The sequence below is a fragment of the Chrysemys picta genome, chromosome 2 (assembly GCF_011386835.1).
Source record: "Chrysemys picta bellii isolate R12L10 chromosome 2, ASM1138683v2, whole genome shotgun sequence".
NCBI lineage: Eukaryota > Metazoa > Chordata > Testudines > Emydidae > Chrysemys > Chrysemys picta.
Genome location: NC_088792.1, coordinates 179,076,583 through 179,103,238, shown reverse-complemented (window position 1 = coordinate 179,103,238; position 26,656 = coordinate 179,076,583). Strand labels below are relative to the sequence as shown.

General features: G+C 40.1%; 1 protein-coding gene across 10 annotated transcripts in view; it reads right to left on the bottom strand.

The window, feature by feature from the left end:
* The window catches only part of PHACTR1 (phosphatase and actin regulator 1), a 420,672-nt gene that overhangs the window by 283,843 nt on the left and 110,173 nt on the right, over nucleotides 1-26,656 (bottom strand). For 8 of the 10 annotated variants that reach the window (XR_010598756.1, XR_256655.5, XR_256654.5 and 5 more), the window contains exon 4: nucleotides 12,239-12,307. The exons of the other annotated variants lie outside the window; for them this stretch is intronic. Coding sequence is in view for 4 of the 8 variants with exons in the window: in XM_005305205.5 (XP_005305262.2) it covers nucleotides 12,239-12,307 (69 nt within the window). In the remaining 4 variants the exon portion in view is untranslated. The remainder of the gene's footprint in view (nucleotides 1-12,238; nucleotides 12,308-26,656) is intronic. 10 annotated transcript variants of the gene reach the window in all.

Below are 26,656 nucleotides of genomic sequence, written 5' to 3'. Positions count from 1 at the left end.
CTGCTGGAGTGGGCCCCCTGCACCACTACAACCTTCAAGGAAGATTCTGTTCAAGTCTTGGGGAATGCTTTCATTTTGGTCTTTTTTTCCTATCTGAACCAATTTACCCATCTCTATATGAAAAATATTGAATTTACTGTATTTGAGAGTCAGATGGAGAGAGATGATGGAAAGGAAGATCAGCTCCTTTCTGTCAACAGAGTGAGCTAAGAGATCATGGCTATGAAAAAAAAAAAAAAGATTTGGTTTTCATGTTTATGGTCTGATCACCAGGGTTCATACTCCTGCCTCCAGTTCAAATTTTGCATGGAGTTTTGGGTTTCAACTGTAACTGATTGGGGCTATCTTGACCTGAAGTCAATGGAAATTTTGCTACTAATTTAATGGGAGCAGGATTGAGCCCTTAATGAGTTTAAGAAAGACAAAATCCTTTCCTTTAGTCAGAGAACAATTGCATCAGCTGTGCTCCCTGTTTATGCAAGCAAGGTACAATGCTATAATTTATGAAGCTATTATAATTTCAAAACTGTTTGTTGATGCTCAGAATCAACAGTTTGTGAAAGAAAAAATCCAATATGAAATAGCATTTTGGTTTTTGCATTATTTTGGCTGGCCTAAAAGTAAACAGGGCTGGAATTAGGTCAGGGCTGAACCTTTGTTTGCCCAGTGCGTCCCATGGTGGTAAATCAGACAGTAAAAATGAAGGCCCCTAAGCCTGGCGTTAGAAACTCAATATTAAAAGTAGCTTTGTATTTTCAAAATTAATGTGTGGTCTAATTTAACAATCAACGAGCCTCAGCCAGGAAGTTTTGATCTAGCTGTGAGCATCTCCAGAGTTCAATGGGCTTCATATCTGGTGTACTCATTTGGACCCATCTGAAATTTAACATCACCTCTGTCATTGCATTATTTGAAGATGACCATCAGCATTTCAGAGCAAATCAAAAAACTTGAGCGAGGAACACGTAGCACACAATTCCCTGTTTAAAATGTACCATTATTTTGTATGTAAGTACCCTTTTCCTCCCTATCATGCAGCGTATGCATATTAAAAGGGTCACTTTGTTTAAGTTTAAAAGCAGCTTTTAGTTAGGAGAAGCCTCCTGGAAATATTGCTTGCAACCCAAGAACAGGATGACTTTATGTGAGCCGTCAGTCTGTGCATGAGAACACTTATGAAATGCATCCAAAACATGTCTTGGTTAGTTAAGCTAGAATATCTCCCTCTCCATTCCTTCCAATAAAAAACAAACAAAGAGGGCTTATTAAATAGAGATGTCATAGTACATTATATTTTAACTCAGCACCCTGGGTTTATTTGTTGATAGGCTGCCAGCCTTGGAGCTGTGATTTCAGTACTGAGATAAGCCCTCATGCTGGAAGGCTAATAGTTTTCTCCACGGGGGGTTATTTGAGAACAAGATATGCAATTTTTATGGGGGGTGAGATCCAACTTGGGGGTCTAGCAACCATAACAGTGCCTATCAGATTTTTTTTTGTTCCACAATAGGAAGCAGTGGCCCATATCATTTTATATTCCATTTAAAATTATACTGAAATAAAAAGCTGCAATACCAGTATTAATTATTCATAAAAATCTGGAGTGGATTTAAGCCTCAGGAATAGAAGAACTTGATTACCTGCAATCGCAGGTTCATATCCAAGTAGAATGAACTCAACCCTTTGTTCCATTTCATGCAGTTTACTAGGGGGCTTATTCTCTTCTTCCTTACACTGGTGTGAATGAGGACTGGCTCCCCTGAAGTTAATGGAATTACACTGGCGCAAAACTAGTGAGAGAAAAAGAATCTGGCCCTGTGTATGTGTCTTTTAGAGAAGAGCTGGAACACCGAGATCCTCTCTACTCTGTATGAAGAGTAAGGATCCCGTGGCTCTTTATGTAAGAGGAAGGGCAGCAGTATCCTTAGGCAACACATCCCCTTCTCCACTGTCATGCCCTGTAACATGTGCTTGTAGTGTCCTCCCCTCCTCCACAGAAGCAGTTACAGTTTAACTGTCCTGGGATTCTTTAGATTGAAAGGCGCTATTATTCAAATATTTCACAGTTTGTCTGAATCTTAAGTTTGCTCAGCAAAACATCACTCCAGGGTTGAAAACTTGATTACAAATTTTGTTAGCAACTCTGACATTTAGTGCCTGACACTCTTCTCAAGAAAATTCCAATGGGGGCTGCGGGGGAAAGAGAGAGTTTTCCTTGACTAAAGGCTGCAGGACTAGCCTTCTAACATTATGGTTCTCAGCCTGCATTTTAGTTTGTACAAGCAAATTAGAGAGCCTGCCACTGGAGCGAGACAGCTGAACTCCCCCGTGGATCACAATGCAGAATCTTGTTGTTGAATATGGTCATTGATCATGATTCCCTTTTGCTGAAATTAGGTGATTACCAGTATCTGGGGAGTTGGTACAAGAAAAGTGAATTTCTTGGGATGTTGTTAAAAATCAGGGGAACTTGTTCACCAAACAGAGAGAAGGAAGCCAGAAAAAAAAATCTTGATATTTATAGGATAGGATGTAATTTAAAACTTCAAAGCCAAAAATTGTACTTATATTCTATTTGAAAAACAAGTTTTCAGATAAGGGGGCTTTTTTGATCAGAGAAAGTATGTAGACTGCAACTGAAAGAGTCCTCTAGTTATTTAAAAATGAAAATTGCATGGATTAACTACCTAAGCAAATACATTCGTCAACAGTTCGGGAATCTGGAAGAGATTATCGTACAGATGATAGAGCATAAAATTCTCATATAAAGCTTTTACACCCTAGCGCACAAATCTTAAAGGCCATGCCAGCAAAGGATGAAAGGATTATTCTTTATTATCTGCCCTGTTTGTGTGTGAGGCATAGAGTCTGGTTGTGGTCAGTGTATACTTGACATTGCTGCTTCTGCATTATTGATAATTCTGGTCATCAACTAGGATCATAGACATGGTCAATGGCCCTCTGAGCTGGGGAGACAGGCTAATGGATCAGCAGCAAGACAGCCATCTTGATACAAGCATGGGAAAGTCAAAGTGAAGATTACATCAGAGAGACTTTGCAAACAATCTTAAAAATAAGAACCTCTCCTCCCATTCCCAGAAGGATGCAAAGAAGGACAAGAGAATGAGAGGGGGAGAATGAGAGAGAAACTAAGAGAAAAACAGGGAGGCAGGGAGTTAAACACAGAGAAGAGAATCTATTCCATCTGCACAATAAAAGGGAGAGGCAGTCCAGCCAACAATACATAGCAATTGCCATATCGGATCAGATCAGTGGCCCATCTAGCCTGTCTCCAAGAGTGGTCATTAAGAGCTGCTTCACAGGGAATTGCAAGGAAATGTGCATTTCTTATTGTTATTTCTCATTTGTATTGCATTAGCGATTACAGGATTTGAATCTCATTGTGCTGTTCACTGTATTCATGTATAGCAAACACTGTTCTGGGCCCAAAGTGCTTACAATCTTAAGTAAGAAGATGAACAACAGATGGGTATAAAAGATAGACAGTGGAAAGAATATGGGAACAGTGAGATCATTACTAACAGTGTTCTTAACAGAGGCCATTGCACACCAGTTGCCTCACAATTATCCAGTGTTTTGTGGGCATCACAGCAAAGACAAGTTTTAAGGAGAGTTTTGAAGGAAGATAATGTAGTGGCTTTACGGCTCCTTGCTGGGAGCTCCTCCAATGAATAAGGGCAGCAGAGAAGAAAGCACAAAGGTCTCTGATGAAAAATTGGACTAACAGGTGATAAAGGCAGCATTATTTACAGAGCTGGGATGGAGTTGATAGCTCAGTACCATATCAGAGGGTGGATCTAAGCCAGGAAAGGCCTTAAAAATGAAGATAAATTGTTTGAGAAGGATGAGCCAGGGCAAAGCTGCAAAGGGGTATGTGTGAGAGAGACATGGTCAAGGCAATGAGCCAGGTAAATTGTCTTTGCAACCGTTTTTTGAACAGATAGAAGGAATTTGTCATGGTCAGCAGTCCAGAGATGTCTGAACCACAGTTTTACCTGCATGGGCAAAAAGGAAAGGCCAGATGAGAAAGATGTTGTGTAGAAAGGAATAGCAAGATTCAGACGTGGCCTGGCTGTGTGGGTCTAGAGCAGGGGTAGGCAACCTATGGCACATGTGCCGAAGGAGGCACGTGAGCTGATTTTCAGCGGCACTCAGACTGCCCGGGTCCTGGCCACTGGTCCGGGGGGCTCTGCATTTTAATTTAATTTTAAATGAAGCTTCTTAAACATTTTAAAAACCTTATTTACTTTACATACAATAATAGTTTAGTTATATATTATAGACTTATAGAAAGAGACCTTCTAAAAACGTTAAAATGTATTACTGGCACACAAAACCTTAAATTAGAGTGAAAAAATGAAGACTCGGCACACCACTTCTGAAAGGTTGCTGACCCCTGGTCTAGAGAGAGGGATGAGTCAAAGGGGACAGCGGAAGCTGTGTTTACAAATGAGATTGCCCAGAAATAGGGCATAGAGGGAGAAGGAGGAGCAGCCTGGTGGGATCCACACTGTGAGCTGGAGCAGGAATGAGGAGTAGTTATAGGATCTCCTGTTGCCAGGGAAAGTTTATCCCTAACCCCCTGAATTAAAGATTGGTTTATGCCCCTTACAGAACCATGGGAGTTCTTTGTTTTAATCTTTGCTATTGTAGGTTTAGGGAGGGCAGCTTGACCCAGAGAGGGCCATGGAGGTTTGATTCCTCAGTACATCAGGAAGCTTTGCTGGGCCATAATAGCTTTGCTGTAGACAAGGACATTTATAATTAAAATCTTAGCACATCCCTGTAAAAGACTCCCATGTGATTATTTTTAATGGAAGGATTTTTGAGCTTTTTTTCCCCATCTGCTTCTAGAAAATGCAGTCCCATTATTCTCAGTAATTATCTGAGAACTTGTTGCAATGCTCTCTTTGTTTCCAGTCTGAAAAAACCCAGGGACTTTCATGGAGTCAGCCTGTCAAGTTCCCCTCTCATAATTCCAGCATGCGATGATAACAACCTGTGAGGGGCACTGCCCATGTCAATGTATGATTAGTGATTGGCAGCCACTATGTGTCTGGCTGACTTCACCTTTAAATAAGGTGATTTAAAGAGCTTTGTATTACACTGCATAAGCTCTATAAATCATCTTAAGTTGGTCTGAGCTGGATGTACATCTACCAGCCTCATTATGTCCAGGCTAATGAATTAATTAAATAGACACCCTCTTTTTTGTTATCTGACTTATTTCAAGTGGATGAAACTGTTTGATACCATTAACTAAAGTGACAATAGCTTCCTCTCTCCCCCACCCCATGAATGCTGGGTTATGGTGACACTACAGTGTGGTCCAATGGATAGTGTCCAAGACAGAGTCAGGAGCCCCAGTTCTGTTCTCTGTTCTCACTGACTCGCTGTGTGGCCTTGGGAAAGACATTGCGTCTCTGCTTCTCCTCTGTAAAACAGGAATAATGCTTTGTAAAGAGCACTGAGACCTAGAGACGAAAAGTGCTGGTGATTCTGCCATTAAAGCTGAACCCATTTCTATTGCAAGCCTGATTAGAAAACCCTCTCTTCTCTTCTTTATTATTATAATATGTTGAATATCTCCTGGTTAGTGTGAGGCAAGTTTGGGGGGAACATAGCGTGGGAAGGGAAGTTTCAAATGATAGGACTTCAGGGGGGGAATAGTGACCTTTCACTTTTCAAAAATTTCACCTTCATAACTCAGAAATGACATTGTCAATAGAGGTCAAAATAATGCTAATAGTCAGGCCTCATAGAAAAAACTCATACATTGGGTCACTAGTAGGAACATTGACTAACATTTTAAAAATTATTCAAAGTCAAATTCTTTAATGTTGGGAGGACTTATATATTCCATGGCAATTGTAGTATCCCTGTTAAATCCTGTGACAATTAAAAAGCTCCACCCTAACTATGCTTACATTAAAAACAATTCTTTGTGAGGAGAAACTACAAAATGTAAATCCATTATTAGAGCTTTTTGTGACTGGGATTTTTGCTTTAAAACACATAAGAAAATTCACAGATCATCCACCCATTCTTCCCAGCACTACTCTCTTTTGCCATGCTTATCCCAAGCTGGACAGAGTGTGTGTGGGGGATTTCATCTCCCCAGTGGTGATTCCTCAACACCAAGGGAAAAATGAAGTAATATAGCTTGTGGCTAAAGATACAAAACTACTGTTGTTTCTGTGACTATCCTGGTAAATGTTCTTCCCTGCTGACCATTGAAGACTAGAAATTTTGAATGCACTACCATGTTAAACCTATTAGGGATGAGGTGGCAGCTCACATCACTGGACCCCAGCAAGGAACTCCAACTAAGTTTAAGGAGATAAGGTGGCATGACTGTCAGATTTTATGGCTTTTGGGACAGACCCAGCCTATTCGTATATAAACTTACATAGAATGATCCAAGATTCATTTAGTTTTAGAATATGGTTAAAACAAATATAGTAATTAAAAATTACAAATATTTGCTTGGGGAATCTGCTCGTGGTATAAGGTGTCAGTTTTGCCTACCCACTTTTAGAGTCTCCACACTTCAGGATACAATGGTAAGCGTAAAGTATTAAAATGGGCCTCTTCAGATGATGATGGTGGTACTTGTAATTTCAGTGATGTTTGAAATATGGCTCTGCTCAAACCAGTTACTTGTAACCCCTTGTAATGCCCCAAGAACAACACTGGACGCTTTATGGAAGTTACAAATTCTTCTAGCACAACTTCTAACTCTCCCAAATGGTATGTCTAAAACACTGTTCTTACTAAATCAACATGCAAAATCCATTCAACAAGTTTTGAGTTATGAGTAGTTCATCCCCCTCCCACACTTAAAAAAAAAAAGGATGAAATTCCCAGATAAAAGACTTGATTAAGAAAGTCAGTGTTGGGAACATATTGCCAATTAAAACACTGTTTATGGAATGTAACAATCCCACACCACCACCAACCTCTAGACACTAGAAGATGGTTCCAACATCAGCCTTCTGCTCTTGTATCCTTCCCCATCCTTCACCTATAAACTAGATACTCCTTACCTTACCCCATCTAACATTTATAATATGGGCCACAGATGATTTATAAACATGCATGATTTATGCATGCTGACACATGAACCACTTATCCACCTACTATGTGTGGGCCAGAGACTCAGCCCTCCCACTATGGGTCAGAAACTAAAACACCCTCACAACTGGCAGCTAACTGGCACCCATACAGGCAGGCTCAGTAGGGAGGTTAAGGATACAGCAAATGTGGAGACTGAATGATCCTCTCAATCTTAGAGATGATCCCTCTCATAAACATCACCTGGATAGAGTGAGGACGCTTGCACTACTGTTTTATGGAGAGAGGATTTTAATCTCCAGTGCTAGCAATCTTGTAGCTTGTGTGCATGCTACATTCACACAAAAGCTGTACGACTTCAAATCAAAATGTTCTCCTTTATTACTGCAGTAGAAAATTCCACAGTCTTTTTTAATCCTAATGAGCCTTTACATTTTTACAGAAAAATTTTGAAGATGGTGTGGGGGAAGAAAAAAAATCATGTATTTTGCTTGTCAGGGTTCGGTGTGGGCCCACTGCATGTGCTATATTTATTTCTTCAGAGAACCTTACATTTGACACAATATTTGGTAATGAGCTACCGCATGGAATAATTCTAGCCATACAAATGACAAAGGGTGGGCGTATTGGGGAAGATGAAGTGCACTGCGAGAGTGCTACAGGTATTGTACCAATTAGACTCCCTACAGAAAAATAGGAATAAATAGGAGGAATGGAAGAGAAAACGCTCTCAGGTGGGTATTTTATAGCTAAGGTCCACAAAAAGTAACACAATTATTGGAAACAGTATTTGCTGTGAAAATATTACATTTAAAGCAGTTTACATGCAGATTGTTCATTCAGTTTTTTGTTCTGTTAGTACATACTGGAGTGCTAGTTTTTGTATTGTGTTGGTGTCAGCCGCTAGGGGCTAGAAGTCTAAAAACATATATCAGCATTACTTTAGGAATGCAATCTAAGATCAGGCAAAGCTGGTGAGGGTAAGTATCAAGTTACTAGTGTGGGAATGACCATACAAATGAGATGAGGCAATGTTGTTCAGGGTGTGACTATGGTAATGTTTATGGCGAGCATGTTCAGTGTGAAGCCAATATTTTCAGCATCTGGAGCAGACTCAGTGCTAATACAATGCTGTGCTGCCTTCTCCTGACAGACCTGACTGCTTACTGAGCATTATACAACTCACCTGATTTCAGATTGCGTCATGTAAGCAAATGTTAGTGCATACAAATGTTAGGTTGAAGTTCACAAATCTCTAGAAAGGGAGTGGGATCTTTCCTTGCCGCCCCATAACTTCCTGCTGCATAACTACACCAGTCCCCTCCCTATCGAGTGCTCTTTTCTGAGCAGGTGGTGGCAGTGACCTGTGACCTCTTTGAGGCCTCAAGGGACAACTCGCTGACTCCCTCCCATGCCCAGAGCCTTCCGGTGGTGACCAGCTGCACCAGTATAATGCAATAGCATTAATACCTAGCCCTTATGGAGCTCAGAAGAGCAGAAGAGTTTTTCTTGATCCTGATATTGCAGAAAGGGGAGAGTAGTAGCCTGAAGGCTAGGAGGAGCAAAGCAAAGACTCATGATGATGAGAATTTGCCAGACTTTGGAGATCCCAGGATGGGAGGGAGGGAGTCAGTTGTCCTCTTTCCTTGACTACTGTGGTGTCCGTAAGCCACTGTTCACTCGCACCAGAAAGCAGCACTAGATTAGATAAGGATCCAGAATTTTTTAGGGATAAGGAAGAATCTTTAAATATACCCCCACCTGTCCATTCCCACTTGTTAGCTCTCAATGGAGAAAAGTCTCAAAGTTGGTTTAAGTTGTCAAGATAGCTACAAAATCAGCTGTTTTTGCAGCTATATGCCTTCAAATGGATCTAGTTTGTAGAAACAGCAAAGAACAAACAGTTGACACCGACAAACACGTAAGCCGTCTTCTAACATTAAACACTGATGATCAGTGGTGCAAGTACGGTGGTATTGTCCGGTACACCATACCAGTAAGACATTTATAGCTGGTATGGCGTACCAGAAAGACAGAGGAGGAGCCCACCCCCGCCACGCTCCTTGCCCTTCCACGGAATGCATTTCCTCCATCTGTACAGCAGCCCCGTTGGAGAACAGGGCTGGGGGCAGTACAGCAGCCGCGCTGGAGGAGCTGCCAGTGTTCTGTTCCTTTCCCCACTGGGAACCGCAGTGGGGAAAGAAGCAGAATGCCAGCAGCTCCTCTGGCGCGGCTGCTGTACCGCCCCCAGCCCCACCCCCCGCCCTTCCATGCAGCCGCGTCTCCTGAATCCTCCTGCCTGGCATCTGCACAGCAGAAGTCTCCAGCGCAGCAGGAGGAGGACAGAGCCCCCTCTCCCCCTCTGGTAACATGAGATGGATGTGGATCAGGGGGAGGGGATTGGGAGAGTGCGGGGCCCGGGGCAGGGAGGAGTCATGTTGGGGGTCACGTGCCGGCAAGAAATGATTTCTACTTGCACCACTGCTGATGATCTTCCTAAATGTACAGCTTTTACATAGTCATGTGCTCCAATGATTTGATGGCTTTGCACCTTTTATTTTCCAGCATTATTTAAATGCTAACATTGCTGCTAAACTTGCTTTTCCTAGGTTTTTGAGTGACAACCCTATTAACAACCAGATAATCAGCCTCCTTGCCTTAGTAGCTGTTAGATGACTTTGAAAGCTTTTACAACATAAAGCAAATGGAAAGTAAATGGAGAGAAATGCAATTTGCTCAAAAAAGAATTAGTTATTTGATCTAACCTTTCAAAAATTGGCACTTTTGATAGCACAGGTGTATATGATTAGATTATGAAGCATGTTAACTTGGACACAGACTATTGAGGGGAGGAATGACTAAGCTAAATCTCAGAAGACTTAGCTTTCAGTCTAGATAAGAATATAGGAGTCTATTTCAGTCTATTCCTCTTTCTTGGTCCAAGAAAACAGATTGGAAAACATGCAAGAATATGGCTTGTGTATGTGTGAGAGAGCATGGGAGCTGGATTACCAGTTTTCCTTGTTTGAGTTGAGTGTGAAATAAAACAAGAGAAGTTCTTCTCAGAATATTTTGATACTTTTGCTCCCTCTCCTGATTGGAAACAGTAAGAGAAGCAAAGTAAAGGCTCCTAGGTGCTATCAATCAGTCAATCAGCAAGTAAGCAAGCAAAGTTTTAAAGGGAGAGAAAAGTTCAGTCTCTACATCCATTCTGCCCTTGACCTCGCTATTGAAACTGCCAACTACAGTGACAATTAAAATGTTGGTTTAGAGGAAGAGGATGCTGGTCCTCTGGAATGAGACCTTTAATATATCTCAAAACAAGCCCATTGACCAACCATCAAACAATAATGGCCACCAACTTGAGATGACTTAGAACAGACAGCCTAGAGGTGAAAGTCAGCCTTTGTAACACCAAGATTAGACTATTGCAATGTGATTGATATGGAGCTACACACAGAGATGGTTCAGAAAGTGAAGCTAGTGCAGAATGTAGCTAATAACTTATTGAGTAGAGCATCATATCAAGATCACAGACCACCAGTACTTCATAGACTGTACTAGCTGGTTGTTAGTTTCCAGGTGGAATCCAAAGCGTCAGTTTTAACCATTAATGCTATATGTGGTTTAGAACCACACAGCCTGAGAGACTGCTTCTTTCCCTGTGTGGCAATGATACAGCTGGGCCAGGCGAGGGGCTCTGGGATAGTTTCTCTTTGTCCCTCAGTGTCCCCTCGTGACGGGTGCAATATTTGCTGGGACCAGGCATCAGTTTCTGCACAATACTCTTTGGCCTATTCCAGCCACACAGGTGAGCTTGGCTTTCCAGCCAAGCCTACTTTAAAGCACTCAACCCCCTTTGGGGTAACAGAGTCACTTAGTTCAAAGCCAAACAAACAAACATACAAAACAAAACAGTCCAGCGAGGCCCAGCCTTCAGCCCTCACAGGCAGGCTCCTAGCTATAACAGCTTGCCTTCCCACTTAGAGACTGGATCCTTGGCTCTTCTCTAATCAGTCATCCAGGCCAGGCCAGGCCTACCCTCTTTGCAAAGGCTCTAGCAAGCCATAGTCCTCCTATAATCCCTGGACTGGGCCATAGGTGCTGGAACTAGGGGTGCTCCCGCACCCCCTGACTTGAAATGGTTTCCATTATATAAAGGGTTTATGATTTGGTTCAATGGCTCTCAGTCAGCACCCCCACTATACAAAAATTGTTCCAGGACCCCTGGTCTGAGCCAAGCTCCTTGCCCCACAGAAGAACTGCCTATCTGCTCTCCTTTTCCAACAGCCCTCAACTTCTGGGCTTTCCTCATCTTAAATCTAACACTCAGAACAGGTACCTTAGAGTGGGGTTAACTGACCTCAAGGCTGCTCTTTAACCATTTCCTATCTGGTGTGGGGTTTACCCCCTCACAGGCTCAAGATGTAATCACCTTGATTTAAGTGATGGGTGGCTGCTGGCAGGACTTTTTCCTATATGGGTTCTTCATCTCTGTAATTTGCTCTAGTTCTTGGTCCACCAGAGCCCAACTCTGCTAAGCGTCCAGGCCCCTGCAAAAACTCATATTCCCCCCCACCCCGGAAGGATGAGGAAGGGGGGTGGTTTGAAGAGTACATGTTGGACAAGGCTTGTTAGGTTTTTTGAGGAGGTGGGCAAGCCTGCATAATGTGTGCATTCAACTCGATTATATTGTAAATATTGTTACATTATTTTGATATTGTTTCAAGATCATAAAATGCCTAGAAGAAAGAATAAGCCCGTATTTGAAACTGAAAAACAAATAAACATACATAACCCTATATCAAATTCCCTATCCATCCCTCTTGCAGCCAACATCATGGTATCTGGGCATTTGTGTCCAGAGCCAAAGACACTATGGAGTCTATTTTTTTCTATTTTACAATGTTTAAGTAAATTTATGCTTCCTTTTAAGAATGAGGAAGACTTTCACAGCATTGAATCTCACACTGTTTATCAATGTAATGGAAGCATGTGTCTCTTTCCTGAGTCGTATGATGAGTTAAAGCCTACCACAAATGAAAGCTGATTGGCTGGACAAACCACACAGTACAAGATTTTTGACTTAAATTAGGTGTATCATGCTGCAGGCAATACAAACGATATAATGAATGGAACGCACCTTCATTGAAAGGGGAATGGAGCAGATAACTTAGAAGGTCGTTTCCCATCTCTGCTTCATATGATCTCTCTGAAATCACAGGAAATATTTTTATCATCTTTGTTAATGGTCTGGAAGTTGGAGCAAAAAGCATATTAATTCAATTTGCGGATGGCATTAAACTGGAAGTTGTTGCAAATATCAGTGAGGACAGAGAAATTCTGCAAAGTTACCAACAGCAGTTAGAAATATGGGTAGGAAATGACTCAATGAAATTCATGCTGGAAAAATACAAATTAATGTAGTACACCTGGGTAAAAATAACCCAACGCACAGAGGAAGAAATCTGGAAAGCAGTAATCCTAAAGGAGACCAGGGTTGACAGTGGGGAGCAAAAAAGGCCGATGTGATTTTGGCCTGTAAAGGCACCACCTGCACAGAGTGGAGGGTGATAGTTCCTTTGTGTATGACTCCTTTGAGACTGTACCAGGACTACTGCATTCATTATGGAGCATACCACTACCAGAAAGGCATAGACAAACCAGAGGCAGCTCCGAGATGAACAATGTTTTCAGTTCACAGTGTTAACATGAAGGAAACAAGATTAGATTTTTCTGGGCTATCGTTTGCTAAAATTCCATCCTTGTTCTATAGTAGAATTTAACATATTACACAATAACATTATAATTATCTGTAACACTGACAGACCCTGGTCATCGGCAGGCGGGATCAAAGCTGGGACCTGTGGAGCTTAGTGCATGAGCCCCTACTGCATGAGCTAAAAGCCATATTCCTGTTAAGCTGATTTATTAATCTCTCTCTCTAAGTGGTCTCAGTGCCACTAGATGGGACAGAACACCTCGCCAGGAGGTGTGTGGGTTACATATACAAGAATGAATAGGGTAATATTGTGCCTGATTAAATCTTCTAGTTAATAGGAGAGATTGCTGTATAGAAAATGAAAAATTCCAACTGAACGGGCCTGTGACAGTTAGCTCTCATTTAAATACACATTTTACTATTGTAAGTTACTAAGATTGTGATCCTGCCAGGAGCTCTGTATGGGCAGAGCCTTGCACCCACACTGAGACCCATTATAGTATCAGGCCTAATTAATTAATGTCCTGTATTTATTAGTATAATATATCAAATTGTTTTTCCACCTACCTTTAATGACCCCTCCCCCCCATCCATCCAATGACATCTAATCTAATGCATCATCATCATTTGTTTGGTACGCCTTGAAAACGTGAGATTGGATCCCGAAGAGCTGTAATTTTGACTAATAATGATAATGATCATTCAGCCAGCTAATTTGCTCCTTCCCTCTCATTTCTTTTTGTTTTTCATTTTCCTTCCATTATATAGCTAACCAAGTATTTATATGGACAATAGGATTAGGCAGGAGGCTGCCTCATTAGTACTTGCCACGGTAGCTTTATTTGAAGTCAGTAAGAAAAAGCCAGGATTGCAGGCTTTGTCAGCCACTGTCCAACAATCAATACTTTTACATGGAGGCAATGAAAATTCATCTCTGGTGGATCTCCATGAACTAGAGTTATGCCAGAAATGAATTTGACCCATTTTGCAACTTCTGCAGTTCCTTTATCTTACATCCTTACTAGAAAGGGGATAGCTCAGTGGTTTGAACATTGGCCTGCTAAACCCAGGGTTGTGAGTTCAATCCTTAAGGGGGCCACTTTGGGATCTGGTGCAAAAAATCAGTACTTGGTAGGGGGCTGGACTCGATGACCTTGCAAGGTCCCTTCCAGCTCTGTGAGATACGTATATCTCCATATATTATCAGCCTGAGTTAAAGTGGCACCCAAGTGCTAGTACATCTTCTAGCTAGCGCCAATGAACTTGGGTGAGACAGTTTGTGTGTGTTGGCAGAATGCAGATTAGAGACAACGTTAGAGTTTGAGTTAACTCTACAGTGAAGAGTTAGTCTCTACCAGGTTCCTGCCTGTACTGCTGAGGTGAGATTCAGGTATTTCCATAAATTACAAATGGTAAAAAGTCTGAGATCAGGGGGAGTATAAAGAAGGGAAATATTTGTATTTCAGGTAAAGGATTTGGAGAATACTGAAGAATCAAAGTCGTAATGATCCAAATTAATTATGAGGCTATCCAAATCGTCTGTCTGACCCTTGATTTGACATCAACATCTTCTTAAAATGTAGTTTAAAAGCTCTGTGCTGCTTTAGTCTTCTAGAGATCACATATGCAACAATGTCATGTTATGGTATCCCTGGAAAGGGGCAGGACACTCAAGTCAATGCAAAAGTCTGTATAGATTTCAGAAGCAAGAGGTCATGGGTTTCTTGGCTCCTCCCCTGCCCCCAGTTGCTCCATCCACGCAATAATACCTGCCTTCCCTGATACACATGAATGGAATCATGAACCTCAAAGCTTCTCCACATTGTTTTAGAAATAGACAGCTGGATTCTTCTAATCTTTTTCAGTGCAATAAACACAGATCTGATCACACGCTCTTTCAATGAGAAAAAGGAATGAAACAAAATCAGATATTTTATCTGGCATATTGTACCGCTACAGCCTCTGTCTTTCAAAGCTTTGAAAACCCTCTTCATCAGAATATCGAATACAGTATGTCACAGTTCTTAAGAAAACAATCACCGAACATTTCACACGTGTTTGTAATCCTGATTCACTAGGTTAGCAATGCCTCATTCTGTTGTTTCCCCTGTCTATTCACTCTACAGTTAAATACTCTCATTATATAGGGTGATCCCAGAGCAGATGAGATGTACATCCAGGACCTCTCCACAATCTTATCCAATCTCCAGCTAAGGTTCAAGATCACACCATAGCAATACAATCAAGCAGAAAAGAGAAAACATTAGTGAAATATAATATCGTGCAGATAAGCTGAAGAGATAAAAACATGCTGAAATGCTCCAGTGCTCATCACAAAGTTTTATTTGAAGTCAAGGTTGAGTTTGCTCCTCTGCAATGTTCCTCTTTCTAGAATTTTATTCAGGAAAATAGATGTTCAGTGCTTTTGTATTTTAAAAGTCCTTTACTCACATAATGAATCCTTCTGGGCACAATTCCTAGAACAGTTAAACACAGCTACCATCAGGTTTTATATTAAAGAGAAAGTGGGGAGATCATTTAAATATTACTGTCAAACATGACATTTACCCATATTGTTGATTTTACACTCTCTACAGTCTGACAACAGCAAAATTAATATTTGTGGTAGCAATTGACATACTACTTGGATCTCAGGAAGTTAGGTTGTTTGCTGAGAAATTATATGTGCAGTAGTTGTACAAATACAGAAGCAATGGGTTAGACACTCAGTTGATGTAAATCAGTGGAGTTACATTGAAGTCAATGCTGATTTCCACTAGCTAAACATCTGGTTGTATTGCTCCAATTGTCACCTGAGATGCATGTGTGTGGAATTCCCATTTAAGTCTGAGGGGATGACTGGGCCAAATCTGGTTTGTTTGCCACAATTTTAACAAGTTTAACACAATAATGCATAAGATAAATGATGATTATTTTATTGAGAATGGCTAGCAACCTCCCTTCATTAAGTGAGGCAATGATAATGCTATCATTAATTGCATGGCTGCAACCACAGGTGCCATAAGCAATCAAGATGCATCTGAGTCAGAACCACAGGTGGTGGACCTCTGGGTATGTATAAAACCAGATATAGCCTTATTACATACAACCTGTGAATCACAGGCCATTGGGAGACTATGGTTGCTATAATCAAGAATCCTGAATAAACCAACAGAGCCTATCTATATCCTCTCTGCAAAGAACCTGATTTCACCATGATCAAAACTTGCAAAAAAAGGATGACCTATTACAAAGGTTTGCCACAAAAAAAAAAAAAATCTACTGTGACATCACAAGTGAATGGGATGTGGATGAAGCTTGAGAGATTATCTTATTTTTACTAAGTCTGAGTCTTAATCCCAGAAACATTTCATATTTTATGTTAAAATTATGGGCCAAAATAATTAAATGTTACATATTTTATCAACACTGACATTTATAGGCACCAAAATTCTAATGGTTTAAAATAGTGCAGACATGAAGAACAAGTGGATAAATTAATACAGAGTTGTTAATATTGCGCTATTAAAAATATTGACCAACAACTTCAGGCTTTAGTCGAAAGAATTTCTGACATTTTTAACCTGTAAATGAAAAGTGTGTGTATACATGTGTGTGCGCATGCACACATGTGGGAGAAAGAAATCTGTACTGATGACAGGAACATAGCAATTGCCAGAACTGATCAGACCAAAGGTCCATCTTCTCCAGTATATTGTCTCCAACACTTACCAGCACCAGATGCTGCATGGCAAGATTTTAAAAATGTATGTCATTTTAACTCAGCATTGGTAATTAGAAATGTGCACTTCTCCACTGCAATCCAGGACTAATTCATTCAATGTTGAGAAATCAATTGGGAGTTGAAAAAGCAGGAAAGCATGTATTCCTTTTCCAATCTAAGAATAAAAATAATGTGGGAGAAGATGAGATCTACTATTTCTAAACACTTGATGGACATGGGAACAGATTTTCAAAGGTATTTAGGCACCTAAAGATGAAGATAGGTGTCTCGTGACTATAGCAACCAGAAAGAATCCACTAACTACAGTTAATGCTTCCTTTGTTTAATGATTCAATTAGTTTTAAATGCAAAGCATGTTTTGATTAACATCCTTTTTTCCCCCCACATACCCTGGAATTTAAGGTAGGTTTATGTAACTAATCAACAATTTTAAAAGGCTGCTTTTGTGCATTTTTAATGAATTCCATTTTTCATCCAAAAACTTTATCAAATCATGACTAAATTATCTTCATCTAATAAACAGGAAATGTGTCATTCACCATTTTCTAACGTAATACTGTAGCAATTAAGGATCTGAATAAATATGCTAAGCTATATAATTGCTTAAATAAACATCTATAGATATAGCATATTCTGGTTAGCAAAAAGAAGTACAAAATTTAGTTTAAAGGCTGTATTTAGTTGCAAGCTGACACATTTTAATGGTTATACCAACCACTGAGAATTAAACTTGCTTTAGGAAAATAGCTAAAGTACAAATACAAACCAAGATTAAAATCAATTATTTAAATCAAGGTTTCCTGCTTACTGATTTATATCATGATTAAAATTAGTGATTTAAATCAAACCACTGTGACTGAACATATACGCCTTCTCCCTTGAAGCTATTTTGAAAGAAACATCAGCTTAAAAGTTACAGTGGATTATCAACAAAATAAAATATGAATAGCTAATAACAATAGATCACAATCACAAAGTATCACCACATTTTCTCTGACAATTATTTAAACTAATGTTGTTTCAATTTTTAAAGGCAACTGGGCAGCTTCATCTTTGACATTTTTATACCTACTGAAGGTTCAGAATCTATTCTGTCCACCAGCACTGAGGTTACAGCAAGTTTCTGATGCAAGTTCCAATAAATAATCACAAATAATGTTCGGATAAAGAAGTTCTGATTTGGTCTCTATGAGCTGCCAGGGGGGTTTACAAAGACATAAAGTGCAGTTAGGTGCCCAGCTCCCACTGAAAGTCAGTGGAAGTTGCTCACCTACCTCCCATGTATACCTTTGAAAATCTCCCTCTGAAACCAACAAGCCACTGAACCTCTGCTTTCCAGAATATACTGTACATAATCCCTGCAGGCAACTTTAATGAAACTGAAGTGTGCAAGCACTGCTGGAATGCTTGACAGATGAAGTAGTAATAATGAACCACCCCCCTTTCCTGTGGCAAGATACACAGCCTGCCTTGTCTGCTGGAAGAAAGAATGGAAATAAGACTTTGCCACTGTAATGCTCTGGATAATTATACTTGTCAAGAAGGTTCATACTGTTTCAATGCTACTTGCAACTGAACTTGTATTTCTAGTTATTATCCTGATTTTTCTGGTGCCTCCAATATCAACTCTTTTAAACCACATCAGCCCGGAATGACTCCAGGACTGAGTCCAGATGTGACTTTTTCATTGTTATTGTGGAAAAAATTAGACTGATTTTTCAAAACCACTATTATGTACGTGTGTGTGTGTAATTGCATGACCACAATGGAACCTATTCTGTGATTGTACTAATGATTGTGCACACCCAGATGGGCAGTGATCTCTGTACTTTTATGCAGCACTGTGCACATAAAGTAGGTACACAGTTGTACACTCACAACTAAAAACCAGGCTGAAACTGGTTTTAATGTTGCAATCTCCTCATTTTTGGAGAGAAAAAAAGTTTCAAAATGTTATTGATTGGGGTTTAGATGGCATGATGGGATGTACAGTGGAAGGAGAGAGATACGGGCAAGTGAATTTTATAAGCTGCCTATTCATCCCTACTTGGAAAAGATGGATGCAAGAAAAAAGGGTGATTATTCATTGCCAATGGAACACCTCAGCTATTCAGACTGGACATCAAATGCAGATGAATGATTGTCTTGTACAGAGCTCCAAGCGAGTTAGCAAAAGCTTGGTCAAAAGTGGCTTAGGTCAAAAGTTCCTTCATCAAGGAACACCTGCTTTTTTTAACCACTGAAAATGAGTTGGAGTGCACTTTGCCCTGGAAGACGACTTTACTGGGGAGGGTTGGTGGGAAGGTAGAAATCAGAGTTTTGAACATATTGGGGAACGTATTTTGTAGCAAGACCTGGATAATGATTAAGTAACTTCATGACTTAATTTTGGAACTTTTGGGCCAGATCCTCACTTGGTATAAAGTGGCTCAGGCCTCTTGCCTTCAATGGAACTGGACCTATTTACACCAGCTGAGGATGTCGCTACTCCCTGCCATCCTCCTGTTTTCCAAAAATACTAGCTCCCTGATGCTGCTGGGTCATCCATGACTGGAACCAGGCTAGGGGTATTTCATTCTCAATACATCTCCATGCCACTTGCCTGCTCGTGCTGATCTTTTAAAAAGCCTTTAAAAGATACAGGCACAATGCACAAAAGCAGATGCCCTATTCCATTATATTATATAATATAAAATATATTCCATCATATTTTCTTACACTACTCCACCTATGGAGAGATACATCTTTATTTCTTTTGGTGATTGCTTCAAGTAGCAGAATGCTTGGTTTTGTACTTCACAAAGAAGGTCTATTTTAGCCAGCTATGTCTCAAGCTCATCATTTGTGGCACAGCTTATTCTCACTAGGGTGTCAATCAAACTCTTGAATCCCAGTCAATACAATGCCCTGAGCAAATCTACTGGAGCTACTCAAAAAATGTTTAAAATAACAAGTTTTCACGCCAGGAAAAAGTTTGAAGATGAGCGAAAACTGCATCTCTCACGAATCTAATTGCTAAGTGCCATTAGTCATGATAAACAGTTCTTCAGTCCTTTTATCTCTGGGTTCACACCTGAAATGCAGTCATAAAACTCCCTAAGCTAACATGATCCCACTTTGCTGACTTGAGCTTCATTAGGATCAGAACTAAACTAAACATTTGATGCAGTATGCAGAGCTTATTGTTAAGAAATTCAACCCACATTGAGAAATTGGTGTGCACTCATATTCACAAATAGGAAATGCAAAACAAAGCCATCTGAGCTATACAAAAGCATCTGCCACTGTAAAAGAAATTACTTTAAAGTATCATAGGCACTACAGCCAGGGCCGGCTCCAGGCACCAGCTTACTGAGCAGGTGCTTGGGGCGGCCACTTCGGAGAGGGGCAGCACGTCCAGCTGTTCGGCGGCAATTCGGCGGACGGTCCCTCACTCCTGCTCAGAGCGAAGGACCTCCCGCCAAATTACCGCTGCAGATCGCGATCGCGGATTTTTTGTTTTGTTTTGTTTTGTTTGGCTGCTTGGGCCGGCCAAAACCCTGAAGCCGGCCCTGACTACAGCAACTCCTTACTTCCATGGCCTCTCTTCAGTAACCATCATCCAGTGCATACTGTCTTGTCATATCTTCATTCTGTTCATTACTGTGTCCTGGGCCCATTGTAACCACTTATTATTCCTTTGTTGCTGTTGTTAAGGGAGAATCTGAAGTGATGTCCACTATTTATTTTAGTCTCTATATTTGTAGTTTTAAAATATCAAAAATAAATTTAAAAGGGATAAGTATCTTTAGAAAAGTCTGTTCTTGCTGGCTGGATCCTTTGGGTCAGATCTTCATCTTGGGTAGATCAAGCCCAGTGGAGCTATGCTGATGTGTCTCTTTGTCTTTAGCAAGTCATAAAGAAACAAGTTCCCATCCCACAGCAGCAGCGCTCCTCTACTCGGATAAAATGATCCTTTTACATTGTCATTAGTGACATGATAAATGTGTTGATGAAGAGCAGGGGGTGAGAAGAGACTTACTATGTGTCATCATTACGATCCCTAGAATGTGCTTTCAACTCTGAATTTAGTACTGTGTCATAGTAACATGAACAACTGACATTCTGGATCAGTGCCAAAGTAGCTACCTAAAAACACTAAACAGTGGCCTAATGAAGATGATGTCATAACTTAATGCTTTTTACTTTTTTTTGTTTGAAATGGCTGAAAGAATAACCTAGATAGAACAGAATCAAATCACTGATCACCAGGGTTAAGGTTCACCCCAAAGTCCCCCTGCCCTGCTCACAGAGATTAAATAATCAGTGGTGGGATGCTGTTCTATGTTTGCCTGCATGCCCAGCCTAAATATGAATTATAGCTGGCAATAATATTAATTTACATTTACAGATAATTTACTTCCTTCTCTAGGACAATGCCAGGCCTAATCTGTGTATTAAAAAAAAAAATCAATCCCAATCTACTAATGGCTTATAAACATAACAGATAAAATAGATTGCTATTGGAAAATGGGCGTACCGATTTCTTATTAATGAAACTGACTTATAAGATACATCTCTGTCATATACACACTTGTGCAAACATGTAACTGTTACTGTCTGTGTTTATTCTTGGAAAGCCATCACTTTATATATCTAGTAGCCTGCAGGGTTGTGCTGTAGCATCTGTTGGCTCAGTATATTTGATCAAATTTTAGTGCAATACATGTCAAGTGAAGAGAGCACCTTGGGGTGTTCAGAGGCACACTAAAAATGACTTTTACCTTCTTGTTGCTGTGGGTTATGAACTATAGCATCCTCAGTCTGTTAGAACAAAATCTCATGCCATGCTAACATGTTTACCCAATACATGCTGGGATTTTTTCCCCTTCTTGCAGCAAATCTGGGAGATCTTAAAACTGTTAGTTTATTTATGGAAAAACAATGGGTTGATCGAGCAGATGTGCAATGGCATTTCATATGTTCTCACCCTCGGGCATCTGAAGGGCTGGTCATGCTGAGTGCCAAAAGCAATAGCTAGTTTAGGAGAGTTCTGACGACATTCTCCCCGGGAACATTTTTAGGAATGAAACAAAAATCGTGAATTGTTTCCTACTTTGAAACATTTTTTTTAATGTTCAAAAAGCAGTCTGTTTACTTTTGTTTGATTTATATTAGATTTTAAAAGCTTTTCAATTGAAAATGCAACAGACTACATTGCCTTAAGAGCAAAACAATATGTAACTATATCCTGTAACTCTGTCACCACAATCTGACCAGCTGTGAGGTGAAAAGGGAATAAACCCTTTCCTTTTGATTCTGCTGGTTTTAAAGTTCCTGATTACAAAGAGCAGTGCTCACAAGCACCCCGCACAATCTGGCTGAGTGCTGATATTAGCTGTTTTGGTCACAATGTCTGATGCAGATGCACAGGCATCATTAGACTGGGGAAGAAATGTGATGATACTTTACTAAAGCTCCTATACAAATCACACCATCTAGTCCTACAACCTCATGGATAATTTTTCTGTATATTCCATTTATGAGAAGGCTGATTTAATTCAGGACCGACTGCTAATAAAATGGAGAGGCAGATTTTCCTAGAAGCAGAGGGGCATTTAAATTCAAGAAGAGGGAACGTCATTTTTATTGTTTCAACAAAGAGGGCTTCATATTGAAGATTCCTACACTGAACAAACTTTATATGAAGTATTTGTTACCGCCAGCTTTCCGGTAATTTTTTCAGGCCTTTGTCCATTGATTTCTTGTCTTACATGTAATCTTATTTATTCCTTTCATTAATATTTATTATATGTATTATTGTAGCACCTATAGGCCCAAGTCCCAGACTAGGACCCTGTTATTATAGGCACTGTACAAAAACAGTATTCCATTTCTGCTTTAGCTAGAAGACCAAATTCTGCTCTCAGTTACATCAGTGTAAACCCAGAGAAACTCAATGGCACTCATAAGTCAATGCAGTTACTGAGACTGTAAGCTCTTCCAGGCAGGAACTGTCTTTTTATGTATTTGTACAGTGCCAAACAGTGGGGGCCTGCTCCATCACGGAGCACCTAGGTCTATTGCAATACAAATAATAAATACTACTACCTTGGATTTACACCAACCTAACTGCAAGCAGAGTTTGAACTAGAGGGCTTGATTCTATGCTGAGTTACACCGGCATTAATCAGGAGTAACTCCCTGCACTGCAAATTCCAGTCTGAAACTAAGGAGATTATTTAAAATCTTATGAATTTTATGCCACATTTTGGATTCTTTTTATTTGTCTTTTAGGTTTTGAGCCTTTAGAGTGCATGATTTCAATCTTGTCTCTGCAGCCACTAGGGCTAGAAACATTTTTTTTTTAAATGAAAGCTGAGAGACTCTCAAATGCAGGAGCTGGTCCTTTTAGAAAAACTCCAACTATCACTAGACACATGATAAAATCATGAGAGTTGGGCAACACTGAACTCCAAAGAAGTCAATGCAGTGACACTAGCGTCAAATGAGTAAGCAAGACACAGTCAATCCCACAGTCTTTAACTATATCAAGTGTCTGTATCAGTCTACAATATCAAAAGCCTTTCCAGCTCTTTGCTATGTACCCAGCTGCTGTGTGGGTAAGTTCATTTCCTTTGCCTGGCAATTTGTATTGTGCTGGGAATTTGCAACCTAGCAAACCAGCTTCAAGGTTGCAGATATGGGTATGTTTAACAAACATCTTACTTAGCATTATGGATACAGGTCTCCAGAGAGGCTTACTTTGATGGGGCATTCAGAAATGACATTTCCACCTGTCAGGTCTCCTTTCTATCATTTGTTAACATTGTCTATCTGGCACAAACATGCCGAGATACATGGTGAGTTTATATTGTTTCATCCCAGTAGATATTTTCTGTAGATCTGCTTTTGTTTTAGTATTGTACCAGAGGTTCTATAGCTAGCACACACAATCTTCTGGGGTTAAGGGGAAGACTAGCCTGTTCCTCTTCAGCATAAAGGGTTATTGTTGAACACTAACTGTTGCAGAGATGGGAAATTGTAAATTTTAATCAATTCTATACATTCCTTTTCCAGGCCATATTCTGTCTAGGTAGTAGCATACAGCAAGATAAATGAAAGGTATTCCCTGCTTAACAAAGGAGACAAATTCAAAGCAATACAGGTGTTATGCCAATGATAATCTATTTAGTAATTTGCAAGTACTTTCTTTAAAAAAAAAAGAAAGACAAAAAAAAAAAGGCTTTCCTTCATATAAACCCACTTCATTCATAGTGTGGTATAAAAAGGCCAGAGAGCTTAGCCAGTGATGGGCTATCAATATTTTGACAAGGGTCACCCACAAAATTTTCCCCCTTTATCCAAGATAAACCCTGTGAGTGTACATGCTGCAGAGACAAAGAGCAAGAGGCTAGAAAAAATATTAATTTGTTCCCCATTTAAACAAACATTCTCACAATCAAGACCCAGGATGGTGGCTAACCCATTTGGCAAACAAAATAAGGGCCTCACAGATTGTAAGCTCTTGGAGGGGAAGAGGGAAGGGGGCAATCTCCTATTATGTGTTTGTACAGAGCTAGCCCTATGGGGTGCTGATCTGGCTTGTGTCCAAAGTCCTGACTGTAATGCATATATTACATAATACATTAATAATAAATGTGCTGAATATATTTAGACTGCCATTCGCATATCACAGTCAAGATGTCAGAGGATTCTGGAGGTCTCCTTACCTGGGAATATTTTGAAAACACATGGCCTTTTGGAACATGCTGGTCCTTTGCAAAGACAAAGGTTGCTCTTCAGAAGTATTTCTATGAATTTCAGCCCTGTCATCTCTGTCTGGGATGATTTAGCAGTCTCCAGACAGGAGAATGAACTCCACCAGAGCACCCCATCCTCCCTTCAGCTTCCGGACAACATTTTAACAAGGAGCTGCTAGGAGCCCCCCCAGACTCCACTCCAGCACACTATCAGCCTTGGTTAGAATCTTAAAATCACAGCTCAGCAACGCTCTAATTTGCCCATTGTTCAGGGTCTCCTGCTTTTTAAAAGTTGGATGCTATTATAGCATTTTTCATAAGCAATGACACTGTAGGTGACCTTGATTCATGGCACATTTAAGGTATCTGACAGCATGGGGGCCAGTTTTCTGTGATTATTTTGCAGAACACAGCTGGAAGTCCATTTTCTCCAGGGTATGTGTGCTGGGTTTTTTTGGCAGGTTTGGGGTGTGTGGAGGGCATAATGGATTTTGTTATTTTTCTAGCACTGTTAATTGTTAATTGTTTCAGACTTGCTAGACCTTTTAATGGTTCTGAGATTCAGCATAGAATTTTTGACAGCATTCCTTCAATGAGTCATTCATTTCATTCAGTTTGCGGTTTCTTTTCCTTCTTTTCGTTTGCATAGTGAAAATGTTGATTTTTCTCTCCTTGCTCTTTTACCATTTTTTCCAGTGATCCTCTCACCCTTTATGATCACAGTTTCTGGAGAACTCTCGGTAGGCATAGTCTTTCTTTCAAAAACTGATGGTGCTTTTTGTGTTTAGTTTTCCTCTGGATTGTAATACGTGAGCTAGTATTATTTTAGTGGGGCAGCACGCCACTCAGGTGTCTATCGATGTGCTTTCAGTTCTTATATTCATTTTCAAACAAACATTCTTCCTCTCTTTGGAAAATGAGCTACCACCCACCTTCTGTATGTAAGTTTAAATAGGTCCTGTTCCTATAAGGTGTATAGAATGGCTAATAGCCATTGTAATATCTTTGGATTCATCTAAAACCCAACAGTTTTCTCATACAAACAAGCTTTGTTAACAAACTCCACTTTTGGGGGCTTTGTCAAAGTTCTGGAGCCATCTAGGAATCAAAAGGGCATGATCAAATATAATGCTTGAGGTCTATTTACTGAATCACTTTTGGTTAGCTTTTCTCTGGAGACACCAGTTGTACATCTGATGTGGTGGGTGAAAAGTGAACTCCCTCTCCAGAGTATATGTTAAATGTAGGTCTGTCTATACATAGTTTCTTAAGCATTTATGTGGTTATTTTTTTAGGCCAGCCTGGCATATATAAATGATGCCCTAGTGTTAAAGTCACCTCCTAGAAGCAGGTAGGTTGACTGCTGGAGGCTAGTTTTGTGATTGTCTTATAAAAGGGGACATGTCCTGCTTTGGGTCACATGCTGTTGCTAGGATTATTTTAGCTCCCTATCAGTGTCACATACCTCTTCTCACTGTCATATACACATTCCTCAGCCAGAAAGAACAGGGGTTTTTCATTTAAAATGGACAGGAAAGAAAACACCTGACCCCTCAAGCAAAAATACAAATGAGTTGATAGAAAGAGCCCGCTCAGAGGTTCTAAAGTAAATGCCCTGTCCTTTGCAGATAGTCTTTCCAGAATCCTGTTTCTATTTCATTTAAAAGCCCAGAAATGAAGCTGGTAAAGTCATTAATATTAAATTATAGAGTCAGGAAATTCTTTAATCCATACACTTAAAATAGGATTAACTAATAATTGGATTTAGAAGAAAGTCAATGATCCAAAATATGAAACATTCAGCAATCCCTATTATAATGCAGAAAATTAACTCTGTCCAGTATTCCCACTTAACGCTTACAGATAATCCCTCATTCAATGCTGCACTGCAGCATATATCTAACCTGAAAAATTCTGATGAAACAGATGTTGGGAATACCATACTTATGTCTTAATTGCTCAAAAGACACCAACATTCCATTTTGGGTAAAGTTGTACATTAAACAAATATCCATCACCTTGATTGATCGGTCCTTCAGTCCTCATATAGATTGCACTGATCACAACACGTCTTCCATTCTTCTCGTATCCTGGTCTTCCTTCTCTATGTGTGGCCATGTTTCGCTGCCATACAACATTACTGATAGTACTGTTGATTTGAAGAGGCTGGCACGTGTTGCCTTGTTGATTTTTCCTTGGAGGATATCCTTGATAGAATTGAATGCACACCAACCTGCTTTCTTTCTTCACGAGAGTTCACTTTCCTGATTGTGGCGCATGTTAATTTTTGTCCCAAATAGACATATTACTCAACTTCTTCTATTTGTTCTCCCTTGACTGTTATTTGGGCTT